Source organism: Myotis myotis, unplaced genomic scaffold (genome assembly GCF_014108235.1).
Source record: "Myotis myotis isolate mMyoMyo1 unplaced genomic scaffold, mMyoMyo1.p scaffold_m19_p_9, whole genome shotgun sequence".
Taxonomy (NCBI): Eukaryota; Metazoa; Chordata; class Mammalia; order Chiroptera; family Vespertilionidae; genus Myotis; species Myotis myotis.
In genome coordinates this window covers 75,922,585-75,937,462 of record NW_023416401.1, presented here as the reverse complement: position 1 = coordinate 75,937,462, position 14,878 = coordinate 75,922,585, and the positions used below count along the sequence as shown (strand labels likewise).

The 14,878-nt window shown below is 46.4% G+C and overlaps 1 protein-coding gene across 1 annotated transcript in view; it reads right to left on the bottom strand.

Annotated features, from left to right (window-relative positions):
• Nucleotides 1–4,098: 4,098 nt before the first annotated feature.
• Nucleotides 4,099–14,878, bottom strand: part of BANF2 (BANF family member 2) — a 29,721-nt gene continuing 18,941 nt past the window's right edge. Inside the window, 4 exon segments of the mRNA XM_036320968.1 lie at nucleotides 4,099–4,245; nucleotides 8,956–9,084; nucleotides 13,873–13,947; nucleotides 13,949–14,075. Coding sequence (XP_036176861.1) covers nucleotides 4,099–4,245; nucleotides 8,956–9,084; nucleotides 13,873–13,947; nucleotides 13,949–14,075 — 478 coding nt within the window.

Here is a 14,878-nt window from a genome sequence, read left to right as displayed (position 1 = left end):
GGACTCACAGATCCGAGGTCACCTGACGGGTTGGCTGGTCCAGAAAGGCCTCACTTACATGTATGGAGGTCGGCTGGCTATTGGCCGAGGCAATGGGAACAATTGGGTCATGTGCCTCTCATCCTCCTGGCAGGCAGCCCGGGTTTGTTCACGTGGTGGTCAGGAGAGCAAGAGAAGCCTAGGCTCGCAGATATCACAGTGTCACATCTGCCATATTATTTTGGCCAAAGCAAGTCACAAGGTTAGTCCAGATTCAAGAGGAAGGGAGATCAACTCCACCTCTTGGCAGGAGGAGCTGTAGAGTCATGTGACAGGTCTGGACAGGAGGTGGAGTAAAGGGTTGTGGGTATTTTTAAAATCAGCTGCTGCAGGGTCTTTCTAAGGTTTGGTGAACAGAGCCAACTGGTTCTGGGTTATCAACATGGATGGGGGCCCCAGCTCCCACTGACTGCTGCGGAGCACTAACCTTCTTCAGGATGGAGACCCTGCAGAGACTGGCTTCTCAAACAGAGCCAGCTACCAGCTCACACTCAGCTTCTATCTGGGGAAATGGGAGGAGGCCTCTTACCCTATAAACTCCAGTCCTGCCCCTTACCTGTTCCTACAGGGTCCCACAACTCACTCTTTCTGGGCCAATTGTGTTTGTCTTTCTCCTTGAAGCTCCTTCTCTCCCCGCTGCCTGTCTCCCTTCTTCTTCCCTTCCTACTTCTCCACCTTCAGCTTATTCAACCCTGACCTTCCCCTTTTAACACCAAGCTGAAATGTCACCTCTTTCTAGGAGCCTTCCCTGACCACTCCCACCCATACCCAGCTCTCCTTTATTGACATACCAATACACACTCTGTGCCACACATTTTAATGCCTAGGTTTTTAGAGCTACCCTTGTATAAAGCTCTTAGCAGGTGCCAAGAGTTTTAATCTTCCTAATGCTTGAGTAGATACTATTATCATCATCATTTTACAGCTGGGTAGCTGGGCCAACAGGGTGACTTTCGAAAGGTCTTAGAATGGGTGGTAAGGGGTGGATCTGTTTTCCAAGTCAAGCGTGTCCTACTCCAAAACCAAGCATGGCAGAAGCTGTGGGCACCCTGCTCGCCATGTGCCCTCACTCTTTCCCCTTCAATGCATGCGGCTGCCAGTGCCTGATTTCTCTGCCTGACTGCTTTCTCAATGAGTTTCATTTTACCCACGTGGCAGGCTCAGGAGCTGAAGGATTACCTTCCTATGGGAGCAGCGCTCAACAAATGACTGATAAGAGGGGTGTTTAGATACCCTAGGGTGGGGTAACTAAGTGCCTGTCTACACTGGCTCCTGGAGTTCCTGGCAGCACTGAGGTCCAGTTGCCCACAGTGATAATAGCGATGACACACTTTTATTGGCTGCTTTGCCCTCCCGGCCACATTCCTCCCTCCGCTACCAGCATTTCCTGGGAGCACACCTGAATAAGCTATGATCCCTCAGACCATGTCTCAGGGTCTGCTTCAGGGTGGGACGCTCAAACTAAGATATACCTCCTAAACCTTGGCTTTTTGCCCTCTCTTTTCCCAATCGCCTCTTATTAAGTTGTAAGCTCCTTGAAGCTAGAGCAGTGGTTCTCAACCTTGGCTGCACATTAGAATCACCTGGGAATCTTTTTTAAATCCCGATTTCTGGGCCTCATCCTCCAGAAATTCTGTTTCTTTGTTATGGGGTGGGGCCACAACATTAGTAACAAAGAAACAGAATTTCCGGAGGATGAGGCCCAGAAATCAGGATTTTAAAAAGATTCCCAGGTGATTCTAATGTGCAGCTAAGGTTGAGAACCACTGAGCTAGAGGAACTCATGCTTCTCTTGCTTTTTCCATAGCACCTAACCCTACCTTAGACACCCTATAAATTCGAATAAAAATCATTTATTGATTTATGAATATTTCCAGACTACAGATATTGAGCCAAGAGTCAACATCTGGTCCCCCTTCCTCACAGACAGCTCAGCTCCTGTTTAAGATGCTGGTCAAATCCATGACAATTTAAATATTCTCAGGCACCAACTCTTTCCCAAATCATTGAAACAGCTGCCCTGCCGAGTAGCCTTAGATGAGCCTTAGACTGAGCAGAGGGCACAATGCAAGCCCACTCCTTCCGAGTGTCCTTGAAAATGCTTTTGGGGCTCCATGGGCTAATGTGACACTAACAAGATCCCAATAAAAATCTGAAATAATCTGATTTTCATTAGTTGTCCTTTTCTACTCACCCATTAAAGAGTGTGTCCCTTGCCCTAGCTCCGTGGTTTGCAAACTGCGGCTCTCGAGCCACATGCGGCTCTTTGGCCCCTTGAGTGTGGCTCTTCCTAAGCCTTACGAGTACCCTAATTAAGTTAATAACAATGTACCTACCTATATAGTTTAAGTTTAAAAAATTTGGCTCTCAAAAGAAATTTCAATCGTTGTACTGTTGATATTTGGCTCTGTTGACTAATGAGTTTGCCAGCCACTGCCCTAGCTATTTGGCTCAGTGGATAGGGCGGCGGTCTGCGGACTGAAGGGTCCCAGGTTCGATTCCAGTCAAGGGCACATGCCCAGGTTGTGGGCTTGATCTCCAGTAGGGGGCATGCAGCCGATCAATGATTCTCTCTCATCATTGATGTTTCTCTCTCTCTCTTTCTCTCCATTCCTCTCTGAAATCAATAAAAACATATTCTTTTTTTTAAAAGACTGTGTCCCTACTAGTCATACAGTGTTCAGTACTTGCACGTGGGACAGAATAGAACTAGATTGGATAAGCTGGTAGCTGGGCTCTCCTCCAACTCGCAGCTGTGAATTCTCTCCTGAGTGCCACATGATGACCAAGCTCCGAGGAGGCCTGGCACGAGGAGATTTGAAGAACAGGGACAGCGTTCCTGTTATGCATCATAGACCTAACAGATATTATTTCAGTTCATTCCCCTTGCAAGGCAGGATAATTGCCTTATTGCCCCCACTTCACAGGTGAGGAAACCGAGGCTTAGCACCGTTCAGTAGCTCACCCCGGGTAAGGAAGTAGCTGTAGCTCTTCTCTTGGTGGTGACAGAGGCACAGGAGAGCAAGGGGAAATGTGCCTCAGAACTGACATGCTGTCATTTCAAGCTTGCAACACTGGCCAAGTCTACATCCGGGGACTGGGAGTTACTCTGCCTCTAGTGGGAGGAACTGGGAAATTTCACGACAAAGGTGGGGCATACAGGGAGAATTGAAGAGTTGGAGCAATAACTTTATCTATGAAGGAGACAAAAATTGACACAAGGGAGTGAATAGCTGATGGGAAACATTCCCAGTGTCTGTGAGGGAGATTTTGGGGAGCTGGGAATGTGAAAATAGAGTGACTTCCAATCCCATGACTATTTTAGTGGAGAATTACTCTGGAGGGAGCAGGGGAAAGACTCTGGACGGTCAGAACCTGAGCTCTCAGTAGATAGAGCTATTCAACTCTTTGGGCCAACCAGTTGGCTCACCTGGAATCCTTCTCTTTGGCCTCTTTTTGGGGGAGAGCTAAAGAAGCAAAGCTAGAGAGTTAAAAAAGACCTTAATAGAAATATCCCAGTCATATTATAAACTTAGGAAATAGAACAGCCATGAGGCATTCAGGGAAAAAATAACGACCTTGATTGAGTATTGGTGTCATGATATATTTCCACTTTTTCTGAGTTCAGAAGTATCCTTGCCCCTTTGGAGTTAGGTATGACCATGTGACTTGGTCAATGAAATCAACCTGTTGTATAATTCCTGACCCTCAGAAACTATGTGAGATAAACTTATTGTTTCAGCTACTATGTTTAGGGTTTATTTGTTATGCAGCAATAGATAACTAATACACTGACAAAATTCCCATTTTTTAAGCAAAATTGTTCATTCTTTTATATAAAATATATGCTGAGATATTTGTCAGGATGTAAGGGGAATGATAGTCACTTCTAGGTTGTGGTCTTTGGGTCATTTTCTTGTGTTTGTCCTTTTTTATATTCGTGAATCACTTTTTGTAAACAAGCATGTATCATTAAAGTTAAAAACAAAAATAACGACTCTGAGCCTGGGCGTAAGTACAGGACGTGTCATTACGCAGGTGGCTGAGCAAGGGACACGTTCATAGGAAGCAGGAGCACCACTCCTTCAGGCAGTTAGTGCTCTCCTGGGCCTCACGCTCCGTGGCACCACAACAACAAATGAGCCATCTCTGAAACTCCATTTCGTTCTTGTGCATCAGAAGAAACTGTCCCAGCAGGGTGTAGGCCTGTGGAGAGGGGACGGGGCAGGGAGGAAAACGGGAAAGGTTATAATAAACTTGACCAGAGGTGCCCTTCCTCCCCCATCAAAGGAAGGGCAGGTCATATTTGAGGGAGACTGGCAGTCCCGAAGCCCCGAGTGGGCGATGGGGATTTGGGGACAGGCCCTTGGTGAGATGTAAGGCCAAGTTAAATGCCCATCCCTTGGGGCAGGGTTGGAGGCTGTCCGGTCTGGGATGAACCAGAGCCTGTCCTTCTCAGCTTCATGAATCATGAGCACATGAATCACCTGGAATCTTGTTAAAAGGCAGGTTCTGACTCAGTAAGTCTGGGGTGGGACCCGAGAGCCTGCATTTCTAACAATCCTGGCTGATGGTTGTCCAAGGACAACATTTTGAGTAGCAAGAGCCTAGCATACCCTTTCGACCTCTGAGCTCATATTTCTCTCCTACACACACACACACACACACACACACACACACACACACACACACACACACACATACGGTCTTAGAAATGCTCTTCACTCTGCTACTTTCTCAATTATTCTAGCAAAGGGTTTCCAGCCATTGGCACTATTGATATACTGGATAAGTGTGTGTTGGAAGGGTGTCCTGTGCAGTGTCCCTGGCCTCCACCAACTAGATGCCAGGAGCACACACCCACTCCCCTGAATTGTGACACTCATAACCATTCCTAGACATTACTAAGTGTCCCTTTGGGGGGAAAAAATCTCCCTAGATTTAGAGCCACTACTCATGGGACTAGCAGCTGAAGGGCATCTTAGCACCGATTTGCTTCTGCGTGAGAACCCAGAGAACCTGGGCCTTAGTTTCTGCATCTTTGAAGGCACATAGTAGGCCCTGCCCCATCCTGCAAATGGAATTAAGTGAGGTCAATGGGAGAGCATTCGAATAGTTTGAATTCTTTTTTCCTGCTGGAGGCACAGCCCTGTGGGTGGAGCAGAAGGCTTAAAACACACCCATCTTTCCCTTCTGAAGAGTCTCTGAGGATGAAAAACACATGGAAAATAAAGATTCCAGGATTCCTAGTCTATGTCATTCTTAGTTTTCTAACTACTTTCTCCCACAATGTTTCATTTATTTTTTCCCCATTTTAATCACACTCTACTGATGAGGAACAAGGAGCACGTGGAGAGAGGGGCACCCAAGACCGTATGATCACCCTGGCCGATTTTGCTCCGTGGTTAGAGCGTTGGCCTGCGGACTGAAGGGTCACTTCTCTCTCTCTTTCTCTCCCTGCCCCCTCCTCTCTCCCTTTCACTCTGTCTGAAAACCAATGGCAAAAATATCCTCAGGTGAGGGTAAAAAAAAAAAAAAAGAAGAAGAAAGAAAGAAAAAGAAGGACCATATGATCACAGATTGGCCCAGCCCCCAAACAGTGAAGCCTGGAGATTTGAAGTCATGTTAAGTGCCAACCTCTCGGAGTGGTTTGGGGGCTCTTCAGCTTGGGATGGATGAGAACCAGTGTCCACCCCTCAAGTCCTGGGACACCTCCAGGAAAACCCCTGGCGTCTGTTTACAGTTCCGTAAAACAACGCTAACTTCATCTTGGCCAAAGGGAACATATTTTTAAAAAGAAATTAAATAAAAGCTGAATCCCAGTTGTAAAACATACCCAAGCATCAGAGTTTGGGCTTTTTCCTTCGAGTCACGGTCCAGTTGTTGAAAAGAGAAAAAGCCAGGATTTTATGGACATTTAAAACCGCTATTTGATATAATCCTAAAAAGCAGTATAGTTGCTTAGAATGATATCATTTTACTTTATAAGGATGCTTGAATGTTCAGTGGTGGATTTTACTGAGATGTTTTTAATTGAACATTTTAAAAAAGTAAAATTTATTGAATTTAGTTAGTTGAGCCAATTGCTGCAGTAGGTGTGGGAGGTGCAGACGTGAATATAACAGGATTAAGAAACAGAGTTTTGTCTAAGGAGAGGGAACATTAATGATGATGATGATGATAGTAAGTGGCACTTCTGAGTACCTTTGGTGGGCTCCAGGCCCCTGGCACATTCTAATTCCTCTGATCCTCACATGTGCCCCATCCCATTCTCCAGATAGAGTCACTAAGAATCGAAAAGTTAAGACTCTATTTTCCTCAGCCCCATATTTGCACACCCCAACTGTCCACAGTCTGGCCTGGCATCTATGGAGTCCTCTGCCATGTTGAAGGCCTCGCTGCTAGCATCCACCGGGCTGGTAATCGGAGCCGCCATATCCCCAGCAGGCTCAGCAGCCAGGAAGCCAGGGAATGCATGGTACGCAGGGCCAGAGGCAAACTTTCCAGGAATGCTGCAGGAAGAAGGGCCTCGTCTTGCAGCCTCCAGAGCCAAGTTGCAACCTGACGCTCCCTTCTCCATTTTCTGTCTCTAGTTTCACCCTGCTGCCTTCCACCAGTGGGAAGGTTTGCTCCACCCTGCTCCCAAGGGAAGCCAGAGTCGTGCACCCCTGTCATGGCCCTGCCAGAAGCCCGCTCAGTTTCTCTCCTGGCTCCAGCAAGTCAGCCCCTAACCCTGGAGAAGAGAAACTGCCCTACTCCCTCCTTGGGCCAAATTCAGGAAAATCTGGCCGTAGGAATGATGACGTAGAGACAGGAATCCTGAGCATATAGTCCCACACTCCTACAACCTGGACAGTGGCCACCTGGAAGCCAGGGATGTTCATTCTTTCCTGTGTCAGCCATGTCCACGTGGCAGGATGGTGGCCCACGGGCACACTTCCCCTCAACTCCAAGTCCGAACAGTGAGCGGGTCTGGGCCACCCTCCAGTTTGCCAATGTCTTGCTAAATAGTAGTGATATTTGTGTCTGCACTGGGGTTGGGTTTCCTTGTGTGTGACCCAGGCAGTCACATGGGGCCCTGGGTTCCAGTGCTTTGGTGTCTTGGGAGAGTGCTCATGGCTCAGGGCTAAGGGGAGCCTCATGGTCTGCATCCCAGCAGGTCCTGAGAATGGGTGCAGAAAGAACCAGCACCCATGAGACAGGCCAAGAAAGCTGTCACCACTGCAGCCCAACTCTGGGTAGTAAGTTCTCGGATGTCTGAGAATTTCTCAGTCATCCATTCCCTTGTCTGAAACGTGCCTATCACCCACCTGCAATTCTCGTTAAAAACACAGTGAAGCTGGAAAAGGCAAAACTATGGGGACAGAAAACAAACAAGTCAGTGGTGGCCAGGGACTGAGGGTGGGGACTATGAAGATCATGGGGCACATTTTTGAGTGACAGAATTGTTTTATGCCTTGACTGTGGTAGTAGCTACATGAGTGTATGCACATGTCAAAACTTGCAGAACTGAGTACTAAAAAGGTGACATTTACTATATGTAAATAAAATTATTTTTTTAAATGGTGAATATGGCTGACCAACAGCAAAACCTCACAATGATGGAAACACTACATAAATGGTGGTAGTAGCCAGAATACTGGTTACGTGTGGGAGGGAGGGATGACATTGATCTGGAAGAGGCACAAGAGAACCATCTGGAATTCTGGAGGCATCTGACCACTGGATCCAGGTAGTGGGTCCATGGATGTATAAATATCTGTCACAAAATTCATTGAGCTGAACTCTGCATATCAATGTTAAGTATGCTACACCACAATAGAAAAGTAAGAGGGACAATCATTTCTTTTTTAAAAGAACTTTTAATTTAATACGTCTCTCCTAGGCAGACTTGCCTACTTTATTACATGCTGGGTGGTGCTATCTCCTTTATCTGAGAGGAAAGAGTCAAATGTACCTCAGTGGTGAAGCTCCAACTCCTAACTACACCACCTATTGGATATTAAATTGGCTGCTAGATTGGGGTGTTAGAGTATTTAACATCTGGTGCAAAGCAGCGTGCCCATCAGAAAACCACAGGCCCAGTAGTTCAGACGCCTCCTGGAAACAGCTGCACACGGTGCGGGTGCAAACCAAACTGCTTGTCAGCCGTGCACGCAGCAGTTCCCAGCCTCCTTGGATGTTTCTGCACTGTCCTCCTGCCTGGTGGTGGAGGCTGATGTTGAAAACTGAAGGGAGTAAGCAGCACTTCAGTTTGTTGGTGGTGCCTCGCTTGACAGAGCGTGCAAGGCTCTGTGTGAATTCCTGCCCACCTCTGTGTGTGCTCACTTTGTTTTCTGTCTAAAGTTCCAAGCAGCCTTATAATGCACCATAGAAACAATTACTAGCATATAGACAAGAATGTTCAGATTGCATCAGCTATCCCTAAGGCTGTTCTTGGGTTGTGAGTGACATCTTTGAATAACTCACATCCTCTTACTCTGGTGCAGACCCTGGGCTGCTGTTACTCCACCTGCCATCACGAGGCTGGTGCCCTGATGGAGCAAGTGAGACCCCACAGGTCTCTTCAGGGATGTGGGGAGTGCCTCCAAACCATCCATCCCAACAGTTCAGCCCCAGACTCGGGCGGCTGGCTCACTTCTGTGGACACCTGGGTGTTTGAACACCAAATGAATCGTTCCTGGCTCAGCTGCTCTGAGCCAAAGAGATTCAATTTTCCCATCGCCCACTGGTCCTTGAGGCTGCTCAAGCATGTGGGTGGGGTCTGTAGCACAGAAGCATGTGGTGCCCTGCCAAGTGGCAGCTTTGCTCTCTCATGGCCACTTATAGGCACATGTGACAGTGGCTACCACCTGGCAGGACTAAGGGAAGAGAGGTTGGGAAGAGAAGTTGGAGAAATAAGGAAAAAGGAATTACCTTGTTGAAACCTTTGGTGACCAAATTGATTGCAAGTTCATGGCTGATCCCATCTATGCAGACAACATCCTTTTCTCCAATGGGTTCAGAGAGGAAAGCTCTCAACCTGGGAGACATGTGATTCATTCTCTGCAACAGCAGTGAAGGAAAACGGTTAAGAAGTGGCTGGCCGCTCACAGTGTGAGTGGACATTGGGGAACTCCCCCAGCCTACCAAGAGACAGGGAGGGACAGATGGCAGGTTACCTTTCACCTTCCAAATTTATTGGGGCTTTTAGATGTCAGGTGCAATGCCCAGCACTGAAGGCCTTTGCACATCTATTTCCACCTGGATGTACTAAGATATGCTAATGATGGCCGCAAATGAGTCCAATAAAACTCCACAAAAAGAATGTGCTTGAAACTAAGAACTGCTTCAGTGGTTCTCGACCTTGGCTGCACATTAGAATCACCTGGGAATCTTTTTAAAATCCTGATTTCTGGGCCTCATCCTCCGGAAATTCTGTTTCTTTGTTACTAATGTTGTGGCCCCACCCCATAACAAAGAAACAGAATTTCTGGAGGATGAGGCCCAGAAATCAGGATTTAAAAAAGATTCCCAGGTGATTCTAATGTGCAGCCAAGGTCGAGAACCACTGGCTTAAATGCTTAAACAAACATCGCTTCTCTTAGCTAATTATCCTACCTTCTCACTCACCCAGCACTTTGTCATACTTTTATTTTATGGAGCATTTATCACACTCTATAATTGTTGGTTGGTTGCAAGTAACAGAAAACTCTTAAGCTGGATCAAATATTAAAGAAGACAATATAAGGTCACAGCTCCATTTCTCTGATTCTTTCCATTTTTCCTCTTTGTGTTTGCTTCAGTTGTGGTAGTTTCCCCTCATGTGGTGAAATGGCTGCTCCAGCACTTATGTTTCCCAACAGTGACACCCCAAAAAGAAAGAGGAGTTCCAAGCAGAGCCTCATTCAGTCTCGAAGGTCTGCATGGAATCCCTGTGTAAGCTTAGTGACAGGTCTATGCCCCAGTCCTCAACCTGGGAGTGGAATTGGCTTTCTCTAAGCCATGTGTAAGCTGTGAGTTCAAGCATAGTTCCCTGAACAAAATCAGGATTATTATTCAGAGTTGGGGAGATGGGTGTTAGAGCAGTAACTATAACATTCCACTATGGTCCACCCGTTTGATGAACTAACATTCATATACTCTCCTTCCTTTGCATAATCATCAGAAATACCCACCCTTCCCTTCACCCTTTCAATTCATTATTTTCTGGAAGATGCATCATAGCATCATGTCTGAAAGTAGCTACTCATGGAATGGTAACATATGAACTAAATTCTGAAGTTCACCACCATCAGCCTAGCCAGCTGGGCCAAGAAAAAACCAGGATACCTGCATGAAGCATATCCAGAAGGGGGAGTCTCCATTTGGAGAAGGGGAGAATGGGAAACACACTCAGTTGTCATTGGTCAATAGTACATGCAATGTTGAGGCAATCATGAGGATTCCTTATCCTGATGGTAAAGCAAGTTCCTCAGTCAGACAAGGAGCTTGCTTTATCAGTTAGCAGCCCCCAGTTCTGGGTCTGAGTGTATCTCCTCCGTCTATTGCCTGGTTAACATTGAGTGGGTATGAGATTGATGCCTTCCAAGGAGAATCATAGTTTTAACACCCAACTTCTTGTAGGTGAAAGTTCAGAGATTGGCTACTTTCTTTGACAATTTAGATCCCCTAAGAATTGAATGGGTTTCTTCTAAGTTCCTGAGCTGGTAGTTCTAGCTGAGATACTGAACTCAGTATTTTTCATCTGGCAGCTGGCTTCTGTGTCTTGCCCACTGCCCCGCTCCTCAGATCCTCAGATGAGTGGCATATTCCTTCATCTCTGAAGTGGGGAACTACCCCCATTTTTTCCTTGCCCCAGCTGTATCCCAGCTGCATCTTCACAATAAGTCAATTGTCCCCTTTGAACTTGAGGTCCTTAAGATGCTCAGAAGAGATGTGGTAACTGGAGCAATATTTTTCTGGGGCCCCAGCCTTTTTTTTTTTTTTTTTTGGTAAGTCGCCCAACTTGTTGCCTGTGTTCTAACTTTAACCAGAAAAATCAGCTTTCCAATCCAGCAGGACTTGCTTATCAACGTCCAATCACTTTCCATTGCAGGCTATAGGCAGTAAGGCCCTCTCTTAGCAAAGCTGTACAGTGCGGCCTTGACTTACGAGTTTAATTCGTTCCGAGACCGAGCTCGTTAAGGAGCTCGTTAACTCAAATTACTCTATCAACTCAATACAAAAAATCGGCCAAGAGACAGCTGGTATCTCAAAAAACTCGTTAGTCGGGACACTCGTAAGTCAAGGCCCCACTGTATTTTCATCTCTCTCCACTCTCAAAGAGGCCACCTTCCCCCTAAATATGTCTTCTAGGACCTTAATGAAGACTACTGAAGGTAGTCAACATCCTGAATATTTCCAGATCTCTAGGTGTCGTGTCTCATACTCAGAAGGTCTGTATCCCAGAATACAACAGCTCCCCGCCCCCATACCAGCCATTTCGCTAAACCAGAATCTCCGTCCTCCTAGTTGGAGTAAAGACGTCCCTGATGCTCTCTACATGAACATCTCTTCTCAGCCAACCCACATTTAAGGTTTGCTCATTGTCACATCCTCTTAGTTTATGATACAAGCAACAGAAAATCCAGTTCAAACTAGCTTACACAGTAGGCGGCTTTATTAGCGTAAGCTACCCAAAAGTCCAGAGGTGAATCACATGAAATTTGATCAAGACTCCAGCTTGATTTCCCTGCAACACTGTTGACTCAACCTTTCTCTACATATTGGCTCAATCCTCAGCTTGACTCTTCGTGGAAATAATAGGGCTGTAGCAGAGCCTGTTATGTTTGTTTTTCCTTTCTTTAAAAATATGTTTTTATTGATTTCAGAGAGAGGAAGGGAAAGATATAGAAACATCAATGATGCCCTCTGCGCCCCCCCCCCCCCCCCCCGGGGATTGAGCCTGAAACCAGGGCATATACCCTGACTGGGAATCAAACTGTAACCTCCTGGTTCATGGGTTGACGCTCAACCATTAAGCACAGCCAGTGAGCCTGTCCCCACCCCTCTTCCCAAAGAAAAGCACTGTTTTTGCATAGAAGCTACCAACAAATGCCTTCTTCAGTCCGAACCATCATATGCCAGGCTCTAAAACGTAATCTATGGCCTAATATAAGTGTCCTACCTCTGGTTCAGAAAGTGAGTATGTTACCTGCAAAGCACATAGGGTGGAGATAGGACACAAAATCAGGGTAGGTGTCATGTTACTGGAGACAGTTACCCTATGCCACAATACCAGATGAAGTTAGGAGAGCAACTCAGCATCTACCACATATTCCCTAGGAGATCGTGAGGTTTCAAGGGCCATGACTGCCTCTAATGGCCTTTGCTTCCCACTGAACTCCAGTCCCAGCAGCAATGATGATATAAATGACTGATGCATCCATTGCTTTCAAATGTCTCTCTTTCACAGTGCTGGTCCCCATGCCTGTCTCCATACTCTCAGTTCTCCTCCGGACCTTTCTGTAAAATCCAGCTTCCCCTGTAAGCCTTCCTGCCCCCAAACGTTTTGTGACACTTCAGAAGAAATTAAACTGGACCTGGCCCTGGTCGGTGTGGTATAGTTGGTTGGGCATCATCCCACGAAAATATTTTGGGTTCAATCCCTGCTCAAGGCACATGCCCAGGTTCTGGGCTCAATTGTCAGTGGGGGCAGCTGATTGATGATGTTTCTCTCTCATTGATGTTTCTCTCTCTCCCTCTCCCTTCCTCTCTCTCTAAAAATAAATTTTTAAAAATTTTAAAATGAAAAGCAGCAGTGGATCTGAAGGCACTGATTTTTAGGAGTCAGCAGGTTCCTAAGGAAAGTGGTTTCAACATGTTGGCTGATTCTAGGAAAGGAAACATAAGGCAAGAGAGGTTGTCCAGGGTCCCCTGTCTCTGCGGGTCTCAAACACACGAATGTGTGAGCTACAAATATACAGAGGTCATCAATTTCTCTCTCTTGCAGCTAAATATGAAGATTGCTCTTAATTTATGAAAATGTGTTAATGGATGAACTCTGCAACACCCATCACCTGTGGCCAATGAACCAGAATTGTTGGCTCAGCTCAGGGAGGGCACGTAAGAGATTGGGATTTCTGAGTAGGAGGAAGAGTGCGAGCATGCTGGCAGGGCTCCCCCACTCTGCTGAGGGAAAATTCCATTGGCTATCCACTTTGGCCATCTGTTAAGTTAAACATCTCGGCCTATTATAAGAATAAATGGAAACTACAACATCGTTATCAGTTTACCAACAGCATCAAAGACAGGTAATTACTAGCAACACCTTGCATTTGTTTGCTTTTCTCACACACCTGATCTCACTTTGATCCTTGGAAAACTCTGGAGGATGGGCAGTGATTTTACCCTGCTAAAGACCCACTAAATAAAAGGTATTTGCAATAATTAGGACATCTTTGTCTGAGAACCATAGTTCTAAACTATGGTACCCCCCTCCTCTTCCCCCCCCTCCCCCCCACCAACATTTGGCAATGTGTCTGGGGACACTTTTGGTTGTATCAACTGAGGGAAGGGAAAGTGTGGTTGGAATCTAACGGGTAGAGGCCAGGGTTGTGGCCAAACATTCTATAATGCACACAAAAGCCCCTTCCCCAAAGAATTATCCGGCCCCCATGTCCATAGTGCCAAGGCTGATAAACCCTTGGCTACAAATAAGAGAAACCTTTATTCAAGCAGTTAAACAATAAGTACATTTCTAATCTCACATAAACAGAAATCCACTGGTGAGGTGGACCCAGGATTCTGTCAGACAGTGCTCTATGTTATCAAGGACCAGCCTAGCTGCCCCCAGGGCCCCAAGATGCAGACATGGAGACTTTCAAAGGAAGGAGAGGCCATTTCTTCTTGGTGTGCCCAGAGCATCTTCTGTAGAACTTCCCTTAGTTTCATTGGCCAGAACCAGGCAACACGTCTACCCATAAACCAGTAATACTGTCCAGGGGAGTGGAACTCAATGGGGTGTGGATGAAGTCAGCCTCGTAAGCGTGTGGCTGCTCAGAGAATGTAAGCTTCTGTAAGAAGTAGGAGGAGATGAGGTTGATGCTGTGCCGGAAGCTGGTCCATCCTTGCTGCTTGACACAGTCACTGCAGGAAAGAAACATCTGCACAGCATATGTTTCAAGGGACCTGGCGTATATAGCATACTGTTCTTAATATGTTTGCTCCCCTTAGTGCTATGTGTTTTAACGAAGGTCACCTCTCAGAGAAAGGTTGTTTCCCCAGGTAGGGATTTTTCCCTGAAGTTAGGGAGGGGATAAAACCCCTTAACTAAGTGCCAGGCGGGTAGTTAATCACTTTAGCTACAAACAATCATGCTTAAGCTACATAATCTTTACTCCCTGGAATGGAGATAAGAAACGCCCTAACCTTTGCAATAGAAATTGACAGGATTAAAATCAACTGGTATAAATACAGATGTAACAAGACAATAAACACCAGAACTTCGCTGGAAATCCAGACCAGAACTTGGCTGGAGATCCTGGCTAGAGATCCTGGCTAGGCTGCTGATCAACTGAACGCTGTCTCCGTCTACACCTTTGGGAACCCCTGGACCTGCTGGGGTTGGACCCCAGCAATGCTGGGTAGGTAAACAACCTAAAGACCATGTCCACTATGTCTTCTAACCCTATTCCAATATTCAGTCTATCACAACTAGTGCTTTTCAAAGTTTAATGTGTGCACAGACCACCTTGGAGTTCTTGGGTGGCTCAGTGGTTGAACATCAACCCGTGAACCAGGAAGTCACTGATCAGATTCCCAGCCAGGTTTGGGCTCCATCCCCAGTGGGGGGGTGGGGGTGAGGGGGTGCAGGAGG